This window comes from Natrix helvetica, assembly GCF_964273705.1.
Source record: "Natrix helvetica genome assembly, chromosome: 1".
Lineage (NCBI taxonomy): Eukaryota > Metazoa > Chordata > Lepidosauria > Squamata > Natricidae > Natrix > Natrix helvetica.
In genome coordinates, this window is record NC_138548.1 from 1,851,374 (window position 1) to 1,870,145 (window position 18,772).

The 18,772-nt window shown below is 47.7% G+C and overlaps 1 protein-coding gene across 1 annotated transcript in view; it reads right to left on the reverse strand.

Moving 5' to 3' along the window:
- ANGPTL4 (angiopoietin like 4) overlaps positions 1–7,761 on the reverse strand; it is a 45,907-nt gene extending 38,146 nt beyond the window's left edge. The window contains exons 1-2 of the mRNA XM_081936366.1: positions 7,526–7,761; positions 2,726–2,803 (exon numbers count right to left, since the gene is read on the reverse strand). Of these exons, the coding sequence (XP_081792492.1) occupies positions 2,726–2,803; positions 7,526–7,615 (168 nt within the window). The 5' untranslated portion in view covers positions 7,616–7,761. The remainder of the gene's footprint in view (positions 1–2,725; positions 2,804–7,525) is intronic.
- Between the last annotated feature and the right edge of the window lie 11,011 nt (positions 7,762–18,772).

Here is an 18,772-nt window from a genome sequence, read left to right on the forward strand (position 1 = left end):
CCATGTATATGTATATGTGTACGTACGTGTATGTGTTTATTTTTATCTGTATATGTATTGTTCATTTGTATATTTTATGTGTTTTTATTGTACGCCGCCCAGAGTCCTTCGGGAGAGGGTGCGGCTAACAAATAAAAATTTATTATTTATTATTTATTCCCTTCCCTTCCATTATTCTCTTCTCCCCTTCTACTCCTCTCTCTTCTCTTCTCTTCTCTTCTCTTCTCTTCCGCTCCCCTTTCTCTACTCTTCCCTTCCACTCCCCCCTCTTTCTCGCCTCGTCTCTTTTCTTCTTCTCCCCTTCCCCTCTTTCTCTTCTCCTCCATTCTTCTCTTCCCTTCCCTTTTGTTCCGTTCCGTTCCATTCTATTCTAAATTCTCTTCTTTTCTCTTCTCTCTTCTCTTCCCTTCATTCTAATTCTGAATCTAATTTTAATTTCAGTTCTGATTGTGATTCCGTTCTGTTCCGCTCCTTTCCATTCACTCTAAATTCTATTTTTAATCCTAATTCTATTCCAGACTACGCTGTGGGAAAACAGGGGGAAAGCTTGAGCATTTCCTGAAAGAATGAGGAAGGGAGGGCTCCCGGCTCCTCACTCTCCACCTCTGAAGAGGGCCACCCCCCCTCCCTCTTCCCAAAAGCAGAACCCGTAAGGAAGGCTTAAACCAGGTGGAGGGGAGGGTTGCTTGGTGGCACCTCTGGACCCCTCGTGAAAGCGGGAGATGCCCAACTGCAGAGCCCTGGCAGAAGCAGCCGCTTGCAAAGATGGAGTGGAAAGTAGGTCATTGCGCATTGGCTCTCCGTCGGCTGACGGATGACAAGGGAGGAAGCAAAGGCAGCAAATGATTTTCTCCCGCAGTCTCCTCCCGCATTCTTTTTCTTTTTTCAAGTAAAAAGCTTTTTTTTTAAATGTTTCCCCAGCATATTGCTCTTATTATTTATGTTATTATGTTAGAACAATTAATCAGTGGATCAGAATTTGCCTCCAGAAGTTGTGGATGCCCCAACACTGGAAGTCTTTAAGAAGATGTTGGATAGCCATTTGTCTGAAGGTGGTGTAGGGTTTCTTGCCTAGGCAGGGGGTTGGACTAGAAGACCTCCAAGGTCCCTTCCAACTCTCTTATTCTATATCTCTCTCCCCATACCCCAATTTATTTATACATTTTCTCTTTACATATAATAAGGACTCAATGAATAGCGTACTGTCTGGATCAGTTTGCTATACGTAGTGATACTTTTTAGAATCCTAATTTCTACCTCTGTTATCCAACTGTTGGCAAAACAAGTCCCAAAACACCCTGAATCTTCTTCTTCTTCTTCTTTTATCTTTAAGGTCAATCTGTCCATTTCTGCACAATTTAATATTTGTTTTTAATTGCACCCTCTTCTCTTGGTGTTCTCCTCGTTTTTCCACTACTGTGCAAACACGATTTTTGCTGCTGTCCAGACGTGCAATATCAGACATGCCTTCCCTTGATCATATTTTTCTGGTATTATGCCTAACAAAAAAAAAATAGTTTATAATCACCCAGCCTTCCTGCTTTTGCTGGTGAGCACAGGCGGCCAGCCGGGCTCACTGCCGGACAAAGATTTGGTGAATTTTGCAACTGCTTCCCGCCTCCCCCCCCCCCCACCAAATGGGTGGTCGGAGCTGAGATCCTCTGGGGCCTGGCTGTGCCTTCTGGGATCTTCAGAGCAGAGGACACCACGTAGGTGAAAGAGATTTTGGGCAGGGAAGGAGGAGGATCTATCGGAGAAAAATTCTGGGCAGAGGAGGGGTGTGTGTGTGTGTGTGTGTGTGTGTGTGTGTGTGTGTGTGACTACAGGTACTCCACGGCGTTCATTTAGTGACTGTTTGAAGTTACAACAGCACCGGAGAAAAGGGACTTACGACCGCTTTTCACACTTAACAACCGCAGGCACGTGATCAAAATTCGGAAACTTGGCAACTGACTTGTGTTTATGACGGTCCTGTAATTCCCCCTTGGGTGACCTTCTGAGAAGCAAAGTCATCGGAGGACGACAGATTTGCTTCCCAACCAGGTCACTAATTCAAGAACTGCAGGGATTCCCTTAACGGCGGTGGCCAGAAAGGTGGTAAAATGGGGCGAAAGTCACTTGGCCGCTGCCTCGCTTGGCGACAGAAATTTGGGGCTGAATTGAGGATAAAGTGCAGAGAAGAGCAACTAAGAGGATGAAAGGCCTGGAGGCCAAAACATAGGAAGGACAGTTGCAGGATCTGAGCCTGGCCACTCAAGAGAAAAAAAGGACCGGGGGGGGGGGGGGGATTGCAGCCTTCCAGTATTTGAGGGGCTGCCCCAAAGAAGAGGGGCTCAATCTATCCTCCAAAGCACCTGAAGGCAGGACAAGAAACAACAGATGGAGAAGCAACCTGGAACTAAGGAGAAACTTCCTAACAGTGAGGAAAAGTTAACCAGTGGAACTGCTTGCCACCAGAAGTTGTGGGTGCTCCATCATTGGAGGCTTTTAAGAAGAGACTGGGGCAGCTAATAGTCTGAAATGGCATAGGGTCTCCTGCTTGAGCAAGGGGTTGGACTAGAAGGCCTCCAAGGTCCCTTTCCAGCTCTGCCCCATCCCCACATTCTCAAGGCTTTCCAATTCTGTGACTCAGTTTCACTTCTGTCTTTGCCTCTTTCGCTCGGGCGGCTGGTGTGGCCTTTGCCCTCTCCTTCGGCCAACTGACCCCTTCCTTGTTTTTACTAACCTCTCTCTTGTTTTTCCACTGGCCCATTTCTTTTTTTTTGGCCGGGGTCCTGCTGGCCGACACCCTGTGGGGCTCAGTCTGCAGAAAGGAAGATTAATGAATGATGAAGCTGTAAAAAGAAGGGAACTCAGAGCTTCTCTGGATTGGGCGCTTGAGGGGGGAGGAGGAATGGCAAGCATTGTTTGCCCACTTCTCACTGCCTGCCCTCAAAGTGCCCCCCCCCCCAAAATGCTGCTTTCTTGGGAGTTTGGAAGAGGCCCAGAGTGACCACGGCCTTCCTTCTTTTGCCAAGACAGCCGTTGGGGGTGTGTAAGCTTCTTTATTTGTTCCATTTACACCCTGCCTTTCCTCTAGGTAGGGGCACAAGGCTGCGTTGAAAGGCTTCCCCACAACAGTCCTGTGAGGTAGGCTGAGGGGCATAAGACACAGAGAGAGGGGGGGAGGGAGAGAGGGAGGGAGGGAGGGAGGGAGGAGAGGAGTCAGAAAGAGAAAGAGATAGAGTCAGAAAGATCGAACGAGTGAGAAAGAGTGAAGGAGAGTGAACGAGACATAGAGATAGAAAGAGAGGGGGAAGAGAGAAGGAGAGAGAAAGAGAAAAACAGGGAAAAAGAGGGAGATAGAGAGAGTGAAAAAGAGAGAGAGACACAGAGAGAGAAAGAGACAAAGTAAGAGAGAAGGAGTGAGACAGTGAAGCAAAGGAGAGAGAAAGAGATAGAGATAGAAAGAGGAGGGGGAAGAGAAAATGAGAGAGAAACAGATAAAAACAGGGGAAAAGAGGGATGGAGATAGAGTGAAAAAGAGAGAGAGACAGAAAGAGAGAGACAGAGAGAAGGCGTAAGAAAGAGTGAAGGAGAGAGAAAGAGACAGAGATAGAGGGGGAAGAGAGAAGGAGAGAGAAACAGAGAAAAACGGGAAAAGAAAAATGGAGATAGAGTGAAAGAGAGAGACAGAGACAGAAAGAGAGAAATATACACACACAGAAAGGGAGACAGAAACAGAGAGAGAATGAAATAGAAAGGAAGAAAGGAGTGAGAGAGAGACGGGGGAGAAAAAGGGAAACAGGGAGAGAATAAAAGAGAAAGAAAAAGAGAGAGGGGGCGTGCGAAAGAGAAAGAATGAAAGAGAGGCAAAGGTCAGCTGGAACAGGCCCAACAACAGCCCTGTGAGGAAGGCTGGGCAGAAAGAGGTGATCAGACTTGAACCTGGATCACTTCCAGTCCTGTCCTATGCCAATGCTTGGATGTAGGCAATGCTATGCCAGCCTGGCTCTCAAGGACCCACGCTTGAACCCACTGGCAGAGGCCGCTGGACCCCGTGGAGCTCCAGGCCCCCCCCACCTGGCATAGCTGTGATGCCCCCTGGCCCACCCTGGAAGGCTCCTTGGGCTAGCTGAATAAGCCACCGTCATTCGCACAGGCCACGCCCGATGGCCACGTTCTCCAAATGCGGGAGGGGGGGGGGACTCCACATCCCATGTAGCACAGCCAAACCACTGAGCTCCCATGCCCTGCTGTGCCTCCGGAGGAAACCGCCCTTCGACCTGAGGCCGCACCACAGCAAGCCCCCCCAAGGCTGTTTCAGAGTTGGGCGAGGCCAGCCGCCAGCGGCAAAGCAGACAATAGCCCGAGGCTAGGTGCGAGCCGAGTGTGACACTGCAAGATCCAGACACGTGACTTGGGGGTGGGGGTGGGGGGGGGAGAAGGCCACAGAAACAAAAGGACAACAGAGTCTCCTTTGTCATCGGTGGCCTTGGCAGCAGAGCTGCCTCTCGTGCACCTGAGAGACCCACCTGAGCCCTCCTTTCTCTTCCTGCCCCCTCCCTCCCTCCCTCCCTCCGTCCTTGGGGGGCAGCCTTCCCAGGCAGCTGGAAAACAAGAGTGCTTGGAGGCTGCATTGAGTCCTCCCCAGGGAGCCACTGCTCAGCGGAATAGCAGACAGCAGGAGAGCAGAGCTGGAAGGGACACCTTGGAGGTCTTCTAGTCCAACCCCCCTGCTCGAGCTGTACACGCTATCTGTCCCATTCTGGAAAAATGGTTCTCCACTCTCTTCTTAAAAACTCCCACCGTCTACCTGGACTGTATGGCAGACCTACGGAGGGACCCCTGAACAAATGGAAAGTCAAGATTTGGAAGTTAAAACCCACCCACCTCCTAGATAAATGAAATATCCTGGGGAATATTGAAAAGGCAGAATATTATATTTCCCTGGATGTGAAAAGGGAGAAACATGTTTTTAAAGACAAAGCAGCTCCCTGCAGCTTCCTGCTCCCCCCCACCCCGTCAAAGGGCCATCAAAAAGCCTGAGCCAGTCTACTCTATATAACAAAGGTAGGATTAGCCTTCTACAAAAAACTCACCACATGGCATCTGGGAACTCAACCAAGCTTGTAGCTCAAAAGACACACAACCCAACAAAGTTAGCTAAGACCCCTGGAAACCCACCGAAGAATAAAATGTTTTGGGAAAGATTATATTATACGATTCCATATTATATTTCCCCAAAGGAGAAATGGTTTTAGAGGCAGAAGGCAGCCCCCAAGCCTTTCTTAATAGCCCCCAGCAGATGCCAGCACTTAAGGAGATAAAGAGCTGATTGAAAGAGGAAGCCAACTATCTAGATGGCTCCAATCATAAGCAAAGCAAACACTGCCGGCAGTAGCCCATTCAAGACAGGATGTTTGGAAACTCCCTGCAGCTAAGGTTTGACAGCTAACAAAAGCAGAATGGTAAGATTAGAACAAGCATCCCCTCACCCAAGATCCAACACAGGACGGAAGCCACCAGCCACAATAACAATTACCCAACACGCTTTCAGAACACAAAAGCCCCTTCATTGCACAATCCCCAGAACAGTTCAGACTTCAAAGTCACAGACACCTATAAAGACCCATCCACTCATTCAGCCATTTGTCCGGCTGCCCCAGAAATTCATGCTGTGGTTCTCTTCACCAATAAACAGAATCCTCCTTTCCAACCCACCTCCCTGTTATTCCCAGCGTCTTTTCTCCCGGCTTGGAACTGGACCAGATGGAAGTTTACTCCCAACAGGAGGATGGTAGAACTGGGGAAGAGTTTACAATCTTTTTTTGCCATGCTTGTTTTGCGAATCGTTGCAGTTAAGTAAAACACGGCCGTTAAGTGAATCTGTCTTCCCCCATCTGAGTTGCTTGTCGGAAGGGCATTTGGGAAGGTCACAAGTGACCCATGGATGCTGCAGCCATCATAAACACAGCATTTCTCAAACCAGGCAAAGTTTAGGACTTCAACCCCCAGAATTCCCCCTGGGACCTCTTGGTAGCCATGCCAGCCTTTTGGAAGAGCCTCCAGGCTGGATATAAATTAGATGATAGACAGACAAACATTGAAAGAGAACTAGATAGATATGTAGATACCAGCAGATAGATTAAATAGAAGATAGTGATAGATAGATAGATAGATAGATAGATAGATAGATAGATAGATAGATAGATAGATAGATAGATAGATAGATAGATGATAGATAGGTGGGTGGGGGTTGGTAGATGATGGATGGATAGATGATGGACAGACAAACGGACGGCCAGACAGACAGACATAGACAGACACTGAAAGAGATAGATATGTAGATACCAGTAGATAGATTAGACAGAAGATAGTGATAGATAGATGATAGATAGATAGATAGATAGATAGATAGATAGATAGATAGATAGATAGATAGATAGATGGATGATGGACAGATAAACGGGCAGACAGACAGACAGACAGACAGACATAGACAGACACTGAAAGAGAGTTAGATAGATATGTAGATACCAGTAGATAGATTAGATAGAAGATAGTGATAGGTAGGTAGGTAGGTAAGTAGGTAGACCGACCGACAGATATTGAAAGAGTTAGATATGGAAATAGATCTGGAGACAGATGAATAGACAGACAGACAGACAGACAGACAGATAGATGATATAGATATGGATAAAGATGGCAATAGATGATAAAGATAGACATAAAGGTAGCTATCAAGACAGATGATAATAAAATGCTGGGAATCACAAACAAATTTAACTAGCAAATCCACGGATGCTTCTGAGCTGCCAAACAACAAAGCCTGCAAATAAATCAACAGGGAGGCTCTGCACACACCAACACAAAGATAAGACAACCACAAAGTTGAGCAGGAGGCAGGTCAAGACAGACAAGGGCTGGTCTAAGTGTCCTCAAGGGAGCTCCTTTGGTGTGGTCGCAAGTCAGGCTGCAGAAAGAGGCAGTGAGCCTGGCCTTCCCACCCCCCTTGACCCCCTGGCCCTCTTTTCCCAGGGGAAGTGGGGCAGAGGGCTGGGGGGAGAGGAAGAGCCAGGGGAGTCCCAGCAAATCAAGCTAAAAGGTGGAAAAAGCCACAAGTAGGTTGTGGGTTTGTCAACCTTGACACTTTTTAAGATGGGTGGACTTCAACTCCCAGAATTCCCTAGCAGGCATGGCCGGCTGGAGAATTCTGGGACTTGAAGTCCACCCATCTTAAAGCGGCCAAGGTTGAGACACACTGCAACTCTCGCGAGAACAGGAGACTTTCTCCATATCCAATAGCGCCACCGCGTGACACCACCGAATACAATCCCAGCATCCGCGGGCCCTCATTGGCTGGGACGGGCGTCCATCTTGCCCTGGTGGGTGGGCATGACGGAGCTGAGGCGAAAAGCGATATTTCTACCCGGGCGGGAGGGAAATCCTGTCGTCTTCTTCTGTTGCTAATTAAAACGATTCCCGGTAGTAACCCGGCTAAAATGACTCCCTCATATACATAGACGGAGGGAAGCGCCCAAACCTTGGAGCCGCCTTCCCGCCCTTTTCGATTTAATTTTCGCGGCACCGGTAGTCCCGCGTTCGGCCGTTGTTTTGTTGCCCAGGGCTGCATTTCCTAGAGCGGTAGGAACGCTTGGGCCGCTCTAGGCTCCCCTCTTGTTTATTAACGGATTTTGACGAAATAATAAAGAGTTGGTAGGGGCGGTGGAACTTCTAGGCCAACGGAGCCCTACCTGAAAGGCCCGGCGTCCCAACGAAGCGGAGACCGGCGTAGCAAAGCAGGAGCTCGAACGGTGGGGAAGAGGCAGCGCGGAGGAAGCCAAGCGGCGAGGCCTGGCCCGGAGGGAGCGGCTGGAGGCAGCGCTAAAGCCGCGGCGGAGTAACGGAGAACCCGACCGGCAGCTCGAGAGGATGAACTGCTGAGGGGACCAACGGCTGGAGACATCAGGGCGGAGCGGCCCAGCCCAGAGAAACCGACTAGTAGACCGGTTTAACACAGAGAGATGATTTAAGAGCTGCCCTCAAAACTACAACCTGCGTAATAATTGTGCCCACAGTGTAACAGACGCCCCAGCACAGAAAGGCCAGCAATTAAACCGGCTCATCCGTGAAAAACTGATTAGCAGTAGTCACTCAGCACAGAAAAAACACCTATTCAACTGGCTCATCAGTGAGAAACCGGCTAATAGACTGGCTTAATACAGAGACCAGCTATTAAACCGTCTTAGCAGCGATACACCGGCTAGTAGACCAGCCTAGCACAGAAAAACTGACTCATAGACTGGCTTAATACAGAGAGACTAGCTATTAAACCGGCTCAGTAAAGAAAAACCAATTAGTAGATCGACTAGTTGATAGACAACACGGAAAAACTGGCTATTAAAACTGTCTCAGCAGACATAAACCGACTTGTAGACCAGCCTAGCACAGAAAAAAATGGCTCAACACAGAAAAATTGACTATTAAATCGACTCGTAGAAAAACCAATTAGTAGACTGATTAATGGATAGATAATTCAACAAAGAAAAACCGCCTCAGCACAGAAAAACCGACTAACGGACGGACTCGGTACAGAAAAATTGGCTATTAAATTGGCTCAGACCAGAAGGAGATGAACAGCCCGTATCAAGGTGTACGTAATTATTAGGCAGCTTCTTTTCCTCAGGCAAAATGCGCCAGAAAAGAGATTTATCTGACCCTGAAAAGTCAAAAATTGTAAAAAAGGCTTTCAGAGGGATGCAGCACTCTTGAAAGTGCTAAAAGATTGGGGCCTGATCACAGAACCATCAAACGTTTTGTTGCAGTCAACAGGGTCGCAAGAACCGTGTTGAGAAAAAAAGACGCACCTCAACTGCCAAAAGATTTGAAAGGAATCCAACGTGAAGCTACCAGGAGCCCATTATCCCCCAGCGCTGCCATATTCCAGAACTGCAACCTACCTGGCGTGCCCAGAAGTACCAGGTGCTCCGTGCTGAGAGACCTGGCCAAGGCAAGGAAGGCTGAGACCCCACCACCACTGAAGAAAACACAAAAGTTGAAGCGGCAAGATTGGGCCAAGAAATATCTGAAGATAGAGTTTTCAAAGGTTTAATGGACTATTGAGAGGACAGTGACTTTTGATGGACCTGAGGGGTGGCTACTGGATCAGTAACGGGCACACAGCTCCATGTCAACTCAGATGCCAGCAAGGTGGAGGTGGGGTGCTGATATGGGCTGGTATTAAAGATGAGCTAGTTGGACCGTTTCGGGTTGAAGATGGACTCAAACTTTGGCTTCCTTGACCATAGTCTGCATTACCCACATGAAGGGTCCCTTTTTGGGAGAGGGGGCGGTTTAGAAATCTAAAGAAATAATAATAATAATAATAATAATAATAATAATAATAATAATAATAATAATAATAATAATGGATGGGCTGCACTGCACAAGGACTGGGAGACAAATGTATTCGGAAAACGACAGGCTCAACTTATCAGAAGGGCTTTAAACGAAAATGGAGGGGGCCTGTCCCAGCAGCCCAGTGGGTCCAAAATGCTGCATTCCTTGGGGTAGCTGGCACACTCAAGCAAGGGTTGGGTTTTTTCCAGAAAATTTTTATTTTTTTATTCTCTTACATACCATTTTAAGTATACATTCACATAATTTGTTATTCTTTACATATACATTTATTATTTTATTTAATAGGTTATAATATACAGTTTGGGTTGCTTTGTTTATCATCCCATCCTCCTGTTGTAACACCACCTTATTTTCCCTTTCTTTTCTCCCTCCCTGACTTCTCTGCTTTCTTCCTTCCTCCTCTCCTTCCCCTTCCTTCTTCCCTTCCCTTTCTCCTATTCTCTTCCCGTTCCTACCATCTCTCCTTCTCTTCCTCTTCTCTACTTATCTCTTCTTTCCCCATCTTCCTTTCATTCTCTCCTCTCTTTCTTTTCTATTATTGTAGGTGTCTCTTTCAGGTCTCTGTTTCCTTGGGATGATATTTCCACAACCCCAAATATAATTTAATATCATTTCTTATTCTCTTACCTTTGCTAATCTATCCTAACTATATCCCCCCCCCCCTTGTATCTCGCTGTTGTATGTATATATGTATATATATATATATATACAGTCAGGTCCAGAAATATTGGGACATCGACACAATTCTAACATCTTTGGCTCTATACACCACCACAATGGAGTTGGAATGAAACAAACACAACGTGCTTTAACTGCAGACTGTCAGCTTTAATTTGAGGGTATATACATCCAACTCAGGTGAACGGTGCAGGACTTGCAGCAGTTTGCATATGTGCCTCCCACTTGTTAAGGGACCAAAAGTAATGGGACAGAATAATAATCATAAATCAAACTTTCCCTTCTTAATACTTGGTTGCAAATCCTTTGCAATCAATCACAGCCTGAAGTCTGGAACGCATAGACATGTGTTTCATCCCTGGAGATGCTCTGCCAGGCCTCTACTGCAACTGTCTTCAGTTCCTGCTTGTTCTTGGGACATTTTCCCTTCAGTTCTGTCTTCAGCAAGTGAAATGCATGCTCAATGGGATTCAGGTCAGGTGATTGACTTGGCCATTGCATAACATTCCACTTCTGTCCCTTCAAAAACTCTGGTTGCTTTTGCAGAATGCTTTGGGTCAATGTCCATCTGCACTGTGAAGCGCCATCCAATGAGTTCTGCAGCATTTGGCTGAATGTGAGCAGATAATATTGGCCGAAACACTTCAGAATTCATCCTGCTGCTTTTGTCAGCAGTCACATCATCAATCAATACAAGAGAACCAGTTCCATTGGCAGTCATACATGCCCACGCCATGACACTACCACCACCATGCTTCACTGATGAGGTGGTATGCTTAGGATCATGAGCAGTTCCTTTCCTTCTCCACACTCTTCTCTTCCCATCACTCTGGTACAAGTTGATCTTGGTCTCATCTGTCCGTAGGATCTTGTTCCAGAACTGTGAAGGCTTCGTTAGATGTTGTTTGGCAAACTCTAATCTGGCCTTCCTGTTTTTGAGGCTCACCAATGGTTTACATCGTGTGGTGAACCCTCTGTATTCACTCTGGTGAAGTCTCTTGATTGTTGACTTTGACACACATACACCTACCTCCTGGAGAGTGTTCTTGATCTGGCCAACTGTTGTGAAGGGCGTTTTCTTCATCAGGGAAAGAATTCTTCGGTCATCCCCCACAGTTGTATTCCGTGGTCTCCCGGGTCTTTTGGTGTTGCTGAGCTCACCGGTGCGTTCCTTCTTTTTGAGACTGTTCCAAATGGTTGTTTTGGCCACACCTAATGTTCTTGCTATCTCTCTGATGGGTTTGTTTTGGTTCTTCAGCCTAATTATGGCTTGCTTCACTGATAGTGACAGCTCTTTGGATCTCATCTTGAGAGTTGACAGCAACAGATTCCAAATGCAAATAGCACATTTGAAATGAACTCTGGGCCTTTTATCTGCACATTGTAATTGGGGTAATGAGGGAATATCACACAGCTGGCCATGGAACAGCTGAGAAGCCAATTGTCCCATTACTTTTGGTCCCTTAACAAGTGGGGGGCACATATGCAAACTGCTGCAAGTCCTGCACCGTTCACCTGAGTTGGATGTCCGTACCCTCAAATTAAAGCTGACAGTCTGCAGTTAAAGCACATTGTGTTTGTTTCATTCCAACTCCATTGTGGTGGTGTATAGGGCCAAAAATGTTAGAATTGTGTCAATGTCCCAATATTTCTGGACCTGACTGTATATAATATTTTCTTTTCTGTTTTCCCCTTCTCCCTCCCCCTTTCCATTTAATCATCTGGGTTCTATGTCTTCTCCCTACTTTCTTTTCTAGCTTATTTTCTCCAGCCAATCATAAAATCTTCCCCATATCTTGAAGTACTCCGATTCCGCTCTATCCTTTATTTTCATTGTCAACTTATTCATCTCTGCACAATCCAATATCTTTTTTACTATCTCTTCATCTGTTGGTACCTTATTTAGTTTCCAATTTTGGGCAAATACGATTCTTGCTGCTGTAGTTACATGTATAGTCAAATAGGTATCCTCTTCCTTGAATTTCTCCAGGATAATACCTAGTAAAAATATCTCTGGTCACTTGATTAAGTTTTTGATAGCTTGCACAGCTGTGCAGAAGCAGCATGTTCTCCCAATCCTCCTGCTTGAAAGGGCCAGATCCTCCTCCCAGATATTCCAAGAGTCGCTTGATGTACCTTGTCCACAGATCGTGGATTCTTTCATGGATTATGGAGCCCACTAAAACTAGGAGCTCTATTGTAGAAATCCAAATGATTAGTTTGTGCCAAACAGTGGCTATGACCAAAAGTTTAATTAAAAGGACTTGTTGGTAGTGATGAGAATCTTGTCCAGGAAATGCAGCTTTTCAGTTGCCAAGGATGCTCAGTGCCAGTCTGCCATGGACCCTGGGCAGGAGGGGGGATGCTGGGGGAAAGGGAAACTAGTCCTCAAGGCTGGGTTTTCCTGGGAGAAGAATGCAGCCTTCATGCAGAATGACCATTTCAGAAACGTCTCTTTTAAAACTGGACAATGGGGGAATCAGCTATGGTAAGAGCCATGGTGGCGCGGTGGTTAGAATGCAGCATTCCAGGCTGACTCTGCCCACCGCCGGCAGTTCGATCCTGACCCGCTCAAGGTTGACTCAGCCTTCCATCCTTCCGAGGTTGGTAAAACGAGGATCCAGGTTGTTGGTGGCAAAGAGGCTGACTCTGTAAACTGTTTATAGAGCGGACTGTGAAGCCCTGCGAAGCGGGATGTAAGTCTAAACGCCATTGCTAGGGGAAACGCCTGGGAGGGAAAAGTTACACCTAGGGATTTGGCATGGGAACCTCAGGCTCTGCTCTGCTCCACTGGATTTCACTTGACCTTTAATAAACTATCTTTCTCAACCAATGGAGTCAAGGATCATTCTTGCATAACGATTCAAGTTGAGGCAGGATTGACCACGGTTTATAGCAGTTTCTCAAGCTTGGCCAGTTGGAGGTGTACGCACTTAAATCTCCCCAAGTTTGGTGCTGGCTGGGGGAATTCTGGGAGTTGAAGTCCAAACATTTTCACAGTTGCTGAGGTTGAGAAATGTTGCATGAAAATGAGAGGCCAGCCTGCCCTGCGTGAAGGAAAGGGCTTGCAAAAACAGTGCGGCTTACAAAACACTGCTCACAAAACTCTGTCCTCATTTAGCAAGTGCCTTGTGTAACCTTTTGCAGTTAAAACCGATGAAAATGGAGGTTTACGGCTGATCCTTACCTTTATGAGATCTGGGCAATCCTGCAACGGCCACTAAGTGCGACGTTGCTTTTTCCAGTGCCGTTGTGACTTTGAACAGTCACTAAACGAATGGTTGTAAGTGAAAGACTACCTGTATCTCCTGGGGAGACCGGCAGGTTCCCCAGCAGACTCCACTCCCCCTTCCCCGATTTATGAATATTGATAAGGGGGGGGGTCTGCTTCTTTCATCCCCCCCCCCACTGCAGAGGGATCCCATCTACCTCAGCCATGCCCAGGATTCTCTTGCGTGTTGACCCCTTGAATTATTTACACTTTCTTCCTACAAAGAGTCTGGTTCCCCCCTCTCCTGCCCCATGTCCATTAGTGCTGCCCTTTGACCCCAACCACCTCCCTCCTCTGCCCCAGGTCGAAGGAGAAGGCGTTTTAATAAGCCCCCTCGCAAAGAGACTCCCCCAGCGAGCTTCTGGATGTCGGCAGTTGCTCAGGTGCTGAGTTTGTGCCATATCCGTCATCGGACGTTGGTCGTCATGTTGCCGATTCTATTTTTATTAACAGCCACACAAAAAAGTTCTGCTGCGCTTTGTCCAAACCGGCCCCTTAGATTTTGAAGCCATGATGTTCTTCTTCTTCTGCCTGGACCTTCGTTTGCCTTCCATCTTTCCTGGGAGGATTAAGTCACGGATGACATATTGTTCCAGGTGTCGCATCCCATGTCCAAAATATTCTAACTTTTGACTTCTAATGGTTTTGATGATCTCCCCTGGCTTTCCCAGGCGTCTTATGCCCTCCTTTCTGATTTTGTCAAGCCAGTTTATACGTATAAATCCACATTTCAAATGCTTCTAGTCCTGTGATGGCAAACCTGTCAGGCGTGCCTCCATCAATAACCAAGAAAGAAAACTCCTAACTCCATTGCTTCGTGGAATAAAAATACTTTTACTGGTTATGAAAAGATAGCAGCGAAAGTAAAGCAGGATCTGAGCCAGGAAGGCGCGAACAAATACATATCAAATGATAACCAGCCCCCTCCCTCCAACGACCCCACCCCTGTGTCCAATCTGCAACTCCCTTAGGTGTCATGTGGATTGCATCTCCAAAAAGCATCATCATGTTGGTATGCAGGACGGTTGGCCTTGACCAAGTCCAAACACCGGCCACCCGCATGCAAAAGATGGTGAGAGGAAAACTCCCTTTTCCATATCATTCCTGTACCATTTATTCCCATCCCAAATTCCATGCCCCCACCCTCCCCGTTTCCATGGCAGCCAATAGGTGGCACATGGAGCCCTCTCTGCGGTCTTAGTCCCTCCCTTGATCTTGATTGAATCCCACTGTTAATGCAATTTAGGATTGCATTGGCTTTTTTGGCTGCCGCTACACACGGCTGGCTCCTATTTAGCTGGTTGTCCACTAAGACTCCAAGGTCCCTCTCAGTGTTCTTGCTATGAAGCCTGGTTTCACCCAGTCAGTATGTTTAATTTTGGTTTTTCTTGCCTAAGTGCAAGACTTTACTTTTCTCCCCACTGAATTTCCTTTTGTTAGGTAAGGTCCAGCTGACCGTGGCGAGTTAGCTGCACCCAGGTGGCTGTGGCAAATTGTGCCGTTCCTGAAACGGCAGAGGAAATCCTGGTGGTCCATCGAATCTCCTCCCTCTGCCTGGGGTGGAGTTCCTGGACCAGTTCAAAGCGTTGTCGGCCTCCAACATGCCCCGAAAGGCTCCCACAGCAGCTCTCTCTGCTCACGCTCTCTCCCACCCCAGCCTTGCTCCAGACCACACCAAAGCTCTGAGTCCTTTCAATTAATAATTAGCAGCTCTCTTTGACAAGTGCCAGCCTTTGATCCTGGAGAGGCAGCGTCCACATGAAAAATTGATCACCCTCTATGAGAATCGAGCTGCAGAATGTTTCACGGGTTTCGGGGGGGGGGAGGGAACAAAGAGGAGGGAAATGCTTTTAAAAGACTCGTAAAGGTGCAAAAATCTCCCCACTCAGATGTTTTTTTTTTCCATCGCCAGTTTCCAAAGAGGAAGCCAAAGTCACTTAGCTCCTGTTCAAAGCGTGTCTCTCTCAAGGGGCTTCCTCCCCAGACCAAGGGGCACAGCCCCTTCCCCTTCTTTCCTCAAGTCGGGGGGGTTTGAAAGAGATGGCTTCTGCCCTGAAATGCCGGCCAGCCAACCTCCCCTCTTGAACGACAGGTTCAAAAACGCAGAAAGAGAACACGGTGCCAGCCGCCAAAGAAGCCAATGCGATCCTGGCTGCACCAGCAGAGGAACTGAGAGCATCAGGGCCCTGAGGGATGACCAGGCCACTTTGTGCTGCGCGAGTGAAGCCACGCTTGCGTCCAGTTCTTGTCGCAACAATATAAAAAAAAGATGCGGATTCTGGGAAAAACAAGAGAAGAGCAAGAAAGAGGATCAGTGCCCCATTCTTGCAAGAAGAGATTGGAGAGCCATTTGTCTGGAGTGGTATTTCGAGCAGGGGGTTATTCTAGAAGACCTTCAAGGTCCCTTCCAAACTTCTGTGGAGTTCCGCAGTTGAAAGAGGGACCATCCCAGCCCCGCTTACAGCCGGAGGACTTCCTGGTGGTATCCCTTCCAAACAGGACACCCAAGAGCTTCCCCAAATCTTCGCCAACTCCGCCTACGATACCTCTAGGCAGGGGTCCCTATGGGATGTGGCGAGAGGCATTTGAGGGCCCCCTCAGGACATATTCTCCCTGTCCCCCAACTTATTCCTGCCCACAAGTGTCTGGCAACAGATCTCCAGGATTTGACCTAAGGTGGTGCTTTTGAGGTGCGGCTGCAAAACTAGTTTCCCCAAAAGTCAAAACCCTGGCAGGAGTTTCCAGAAGGGCACAAGAGAGACCCACAGGCCGCGCTCCAGACTCACCCCAGATCCCACCAGAAGCGATTCCTCAATCTCAAATCCTGCATAAATCCACCCGTTATTATTTTTAAACTCCATTCCAGAATGGAGAATTTCCACCACCGAATGGTGGGCACCTGCAGGTTGCTTCGCTCCCAGGCTCTCAACGTCCCACCAGTTTTGCACGCCGTTTAATGGCCGGCCCCTTTGTCTGAATGCCCAAAGATTGTGCCAGTCCCTGGCTCCTTTCGAATCCCTCATGCAGCCTCCGAAGGGTCACGCTTTTCCCTCCAGAAGTGCCTCAGCATATGGCTGACCACACCTCAGTGCTGCCATCGTGTGACCCCAGCCCAGAACGGACGCTGCTCCCTTTGCTGCAGCATGGGCGTTTGCCCCATGTGGCTTTCAGACTCCAGCCGTGGGCAAGGGTGGGACTTTGCAACCCCCAGGTGTCCAAATTGGGGTTTTACAGAATATAGATGGTCCTTCAACAGGTGTCCTTCAACCACGGAATGAGCTGAAAACAGCGAAGCAGGTTGAGTGGGGGCAGCGATTGCTAAAATCCAAGAGAACCACTCCCTGGCTCAGTTGGGACTGTGGTAACCTACCGTATTTTTCGACTATAAGATGCACCAATGTATAAGACGCACCAAGATTTCAAAGAGGTTAAGTATGAAAAAAAGTTTCTGGCCCCCTCGGGCCCTCAGGAGCACCCTGCAGGCTTCAGCAGGTCTGGGGGAGGGCAAAAACGGGGGCGTTCTTAGTTTGCCAGCGGCCAAAATATCACCTTGCAAGACAGCATTATGCCCAACACATTATGCATTAGCAGGAAGACAAGGTTGAGGGTTTATGAACTCTGTTCACGCTTAACTGGGTTATGAATATCTTGCGCCACCTGCTGATAATTCCACGCGGTATATAACTCAATGCCATATTTACTCATCACTTGTTTGTCATTACCTCCACCTTTGTCAACGGGAATGATGGCGAAGAAATTGCTGCAAGTAACATCACAGGGGTGGCAAACTCAAGGCCCCCGTGGACTGGATCCGGCCAACAGTGTGCTTAGATCTGGCCTTGGAAACAGCGGAGGACTGGCCCGCGTTGCCTCTGTGCGGAGCTCCCGAGTTCTGTTTTAGGCTGTGACGGCCTCCTGCAGCCCTCTGCCAGCAAAAACTGAGCATCCCTGTGGTCAGGTGATCAAAACTCAGATGCTTGGCAGCGGACTCATATTTACGACGGCCAGTGTGCCATGATCCCTTTGTGACCTTCAGACAAGCCAAGTCCATGGGGGGGAAACCAGATTCACTTAACAACCGTGTTACTAACTCAACTGCAGGAATTCACTTAACGACAGTGGCAAGAAAGGGGGTGAAATGGGAGCAAACTCACTTACGGACTGTCTTGCTTAGCAACATAAATTTTGGGCTCTATTGTCATTAGTCAAGGACTACCTATGTCTTCCAGAGATCTCAATTTTCTTGTAATTATGTCCAAAATTGGATAATTTGAGCCTGTCTATTGGTCCTTCCAGAAAAAATGACTCAAGAATTGAGAAATTTCCCCAACAGTGAGAGCAATTAACCGGTGGAACAGCTTGCCACCAGAAGTTGTGAAGGCTCCATGAGATTGGAGACCCATTTGTCTGAAATGGGATAGGATTTCCTGCCTGAGCAGGGGGTTGGACTAGAAGACCTCCAAGGTCCCTTCTGTTATTCTGTTCTGTGTTTGACAAACCCATTGCATTGCCTATTACATCAACCCGTAAAGCTAAGCTAGGTTTGTAGAATGTTACTAACCACCCAACCTAACTTGGCTAAAACCAAGATGCACAAAGCGTGCACAGGAAGGTCCTGCGTCTCTTTTACAATCCTCTTTTGTGCATTCTTCTCCCGCATCTGGACATTCCTTCCAGAGCTCCAGAAAATGGAGACAGACCTAGTTCTAGATTCCGTTTCTAGAACCCCTGAATGGCGGCTATTCCATGGGGTGGGGGGTGGACTTCAACTCCCAGAATTCCGTAGTTAAAGTCCACCGGCCATGGTCAACAAACATTGAATTATGTCCCAGTGAATTTGGCACCCTCTATCCCGAAGACCAGCACCTGGAAAGTGTTTCCCAGTTGATTTAACCTGGTTCAACTTAAGATAGTCTCAGAAACATCTTGCAGAACAGACCATCATTCCTGGACTTTCTCCACCGTCCCATGTTTGAAAACACATCCCATGTTTTCAAATGACCCCCTCCTTTCCCGTCTCTTAGGCCAAGCTGACCCTCCACTCCCCCACCTGCTGGAGACTCCCTTGCTGTGGATGGATTCCTTTACAAGACATGGTTTAAAAACAAACCATGGTTGAAGCGGATTCCAATTGCTGCACACTCCAGAAATTAAGAGGGTAGCTCACAGGGGAAACAAATGGTCTATGGAGACGTTGGTCATCTCCTTAGGCCGCGTTTATCCAAGTGTGGGGGGGGGGGGGGGTTGAACTGGATGGCCTTAAGGGGACCCCTTCCATAAAGAGTAAGCTTAGCTACTGTAAGGCACTTTTGAAACCTTGTGGTCTTTTCTTCAAGACCCTTTCAAAGTCCCCCACCCCTCCAAAAAGTAGGTGTATGCAATCCCCCCCCCCAAATCATTGAATTTTAACACATTGGCTTC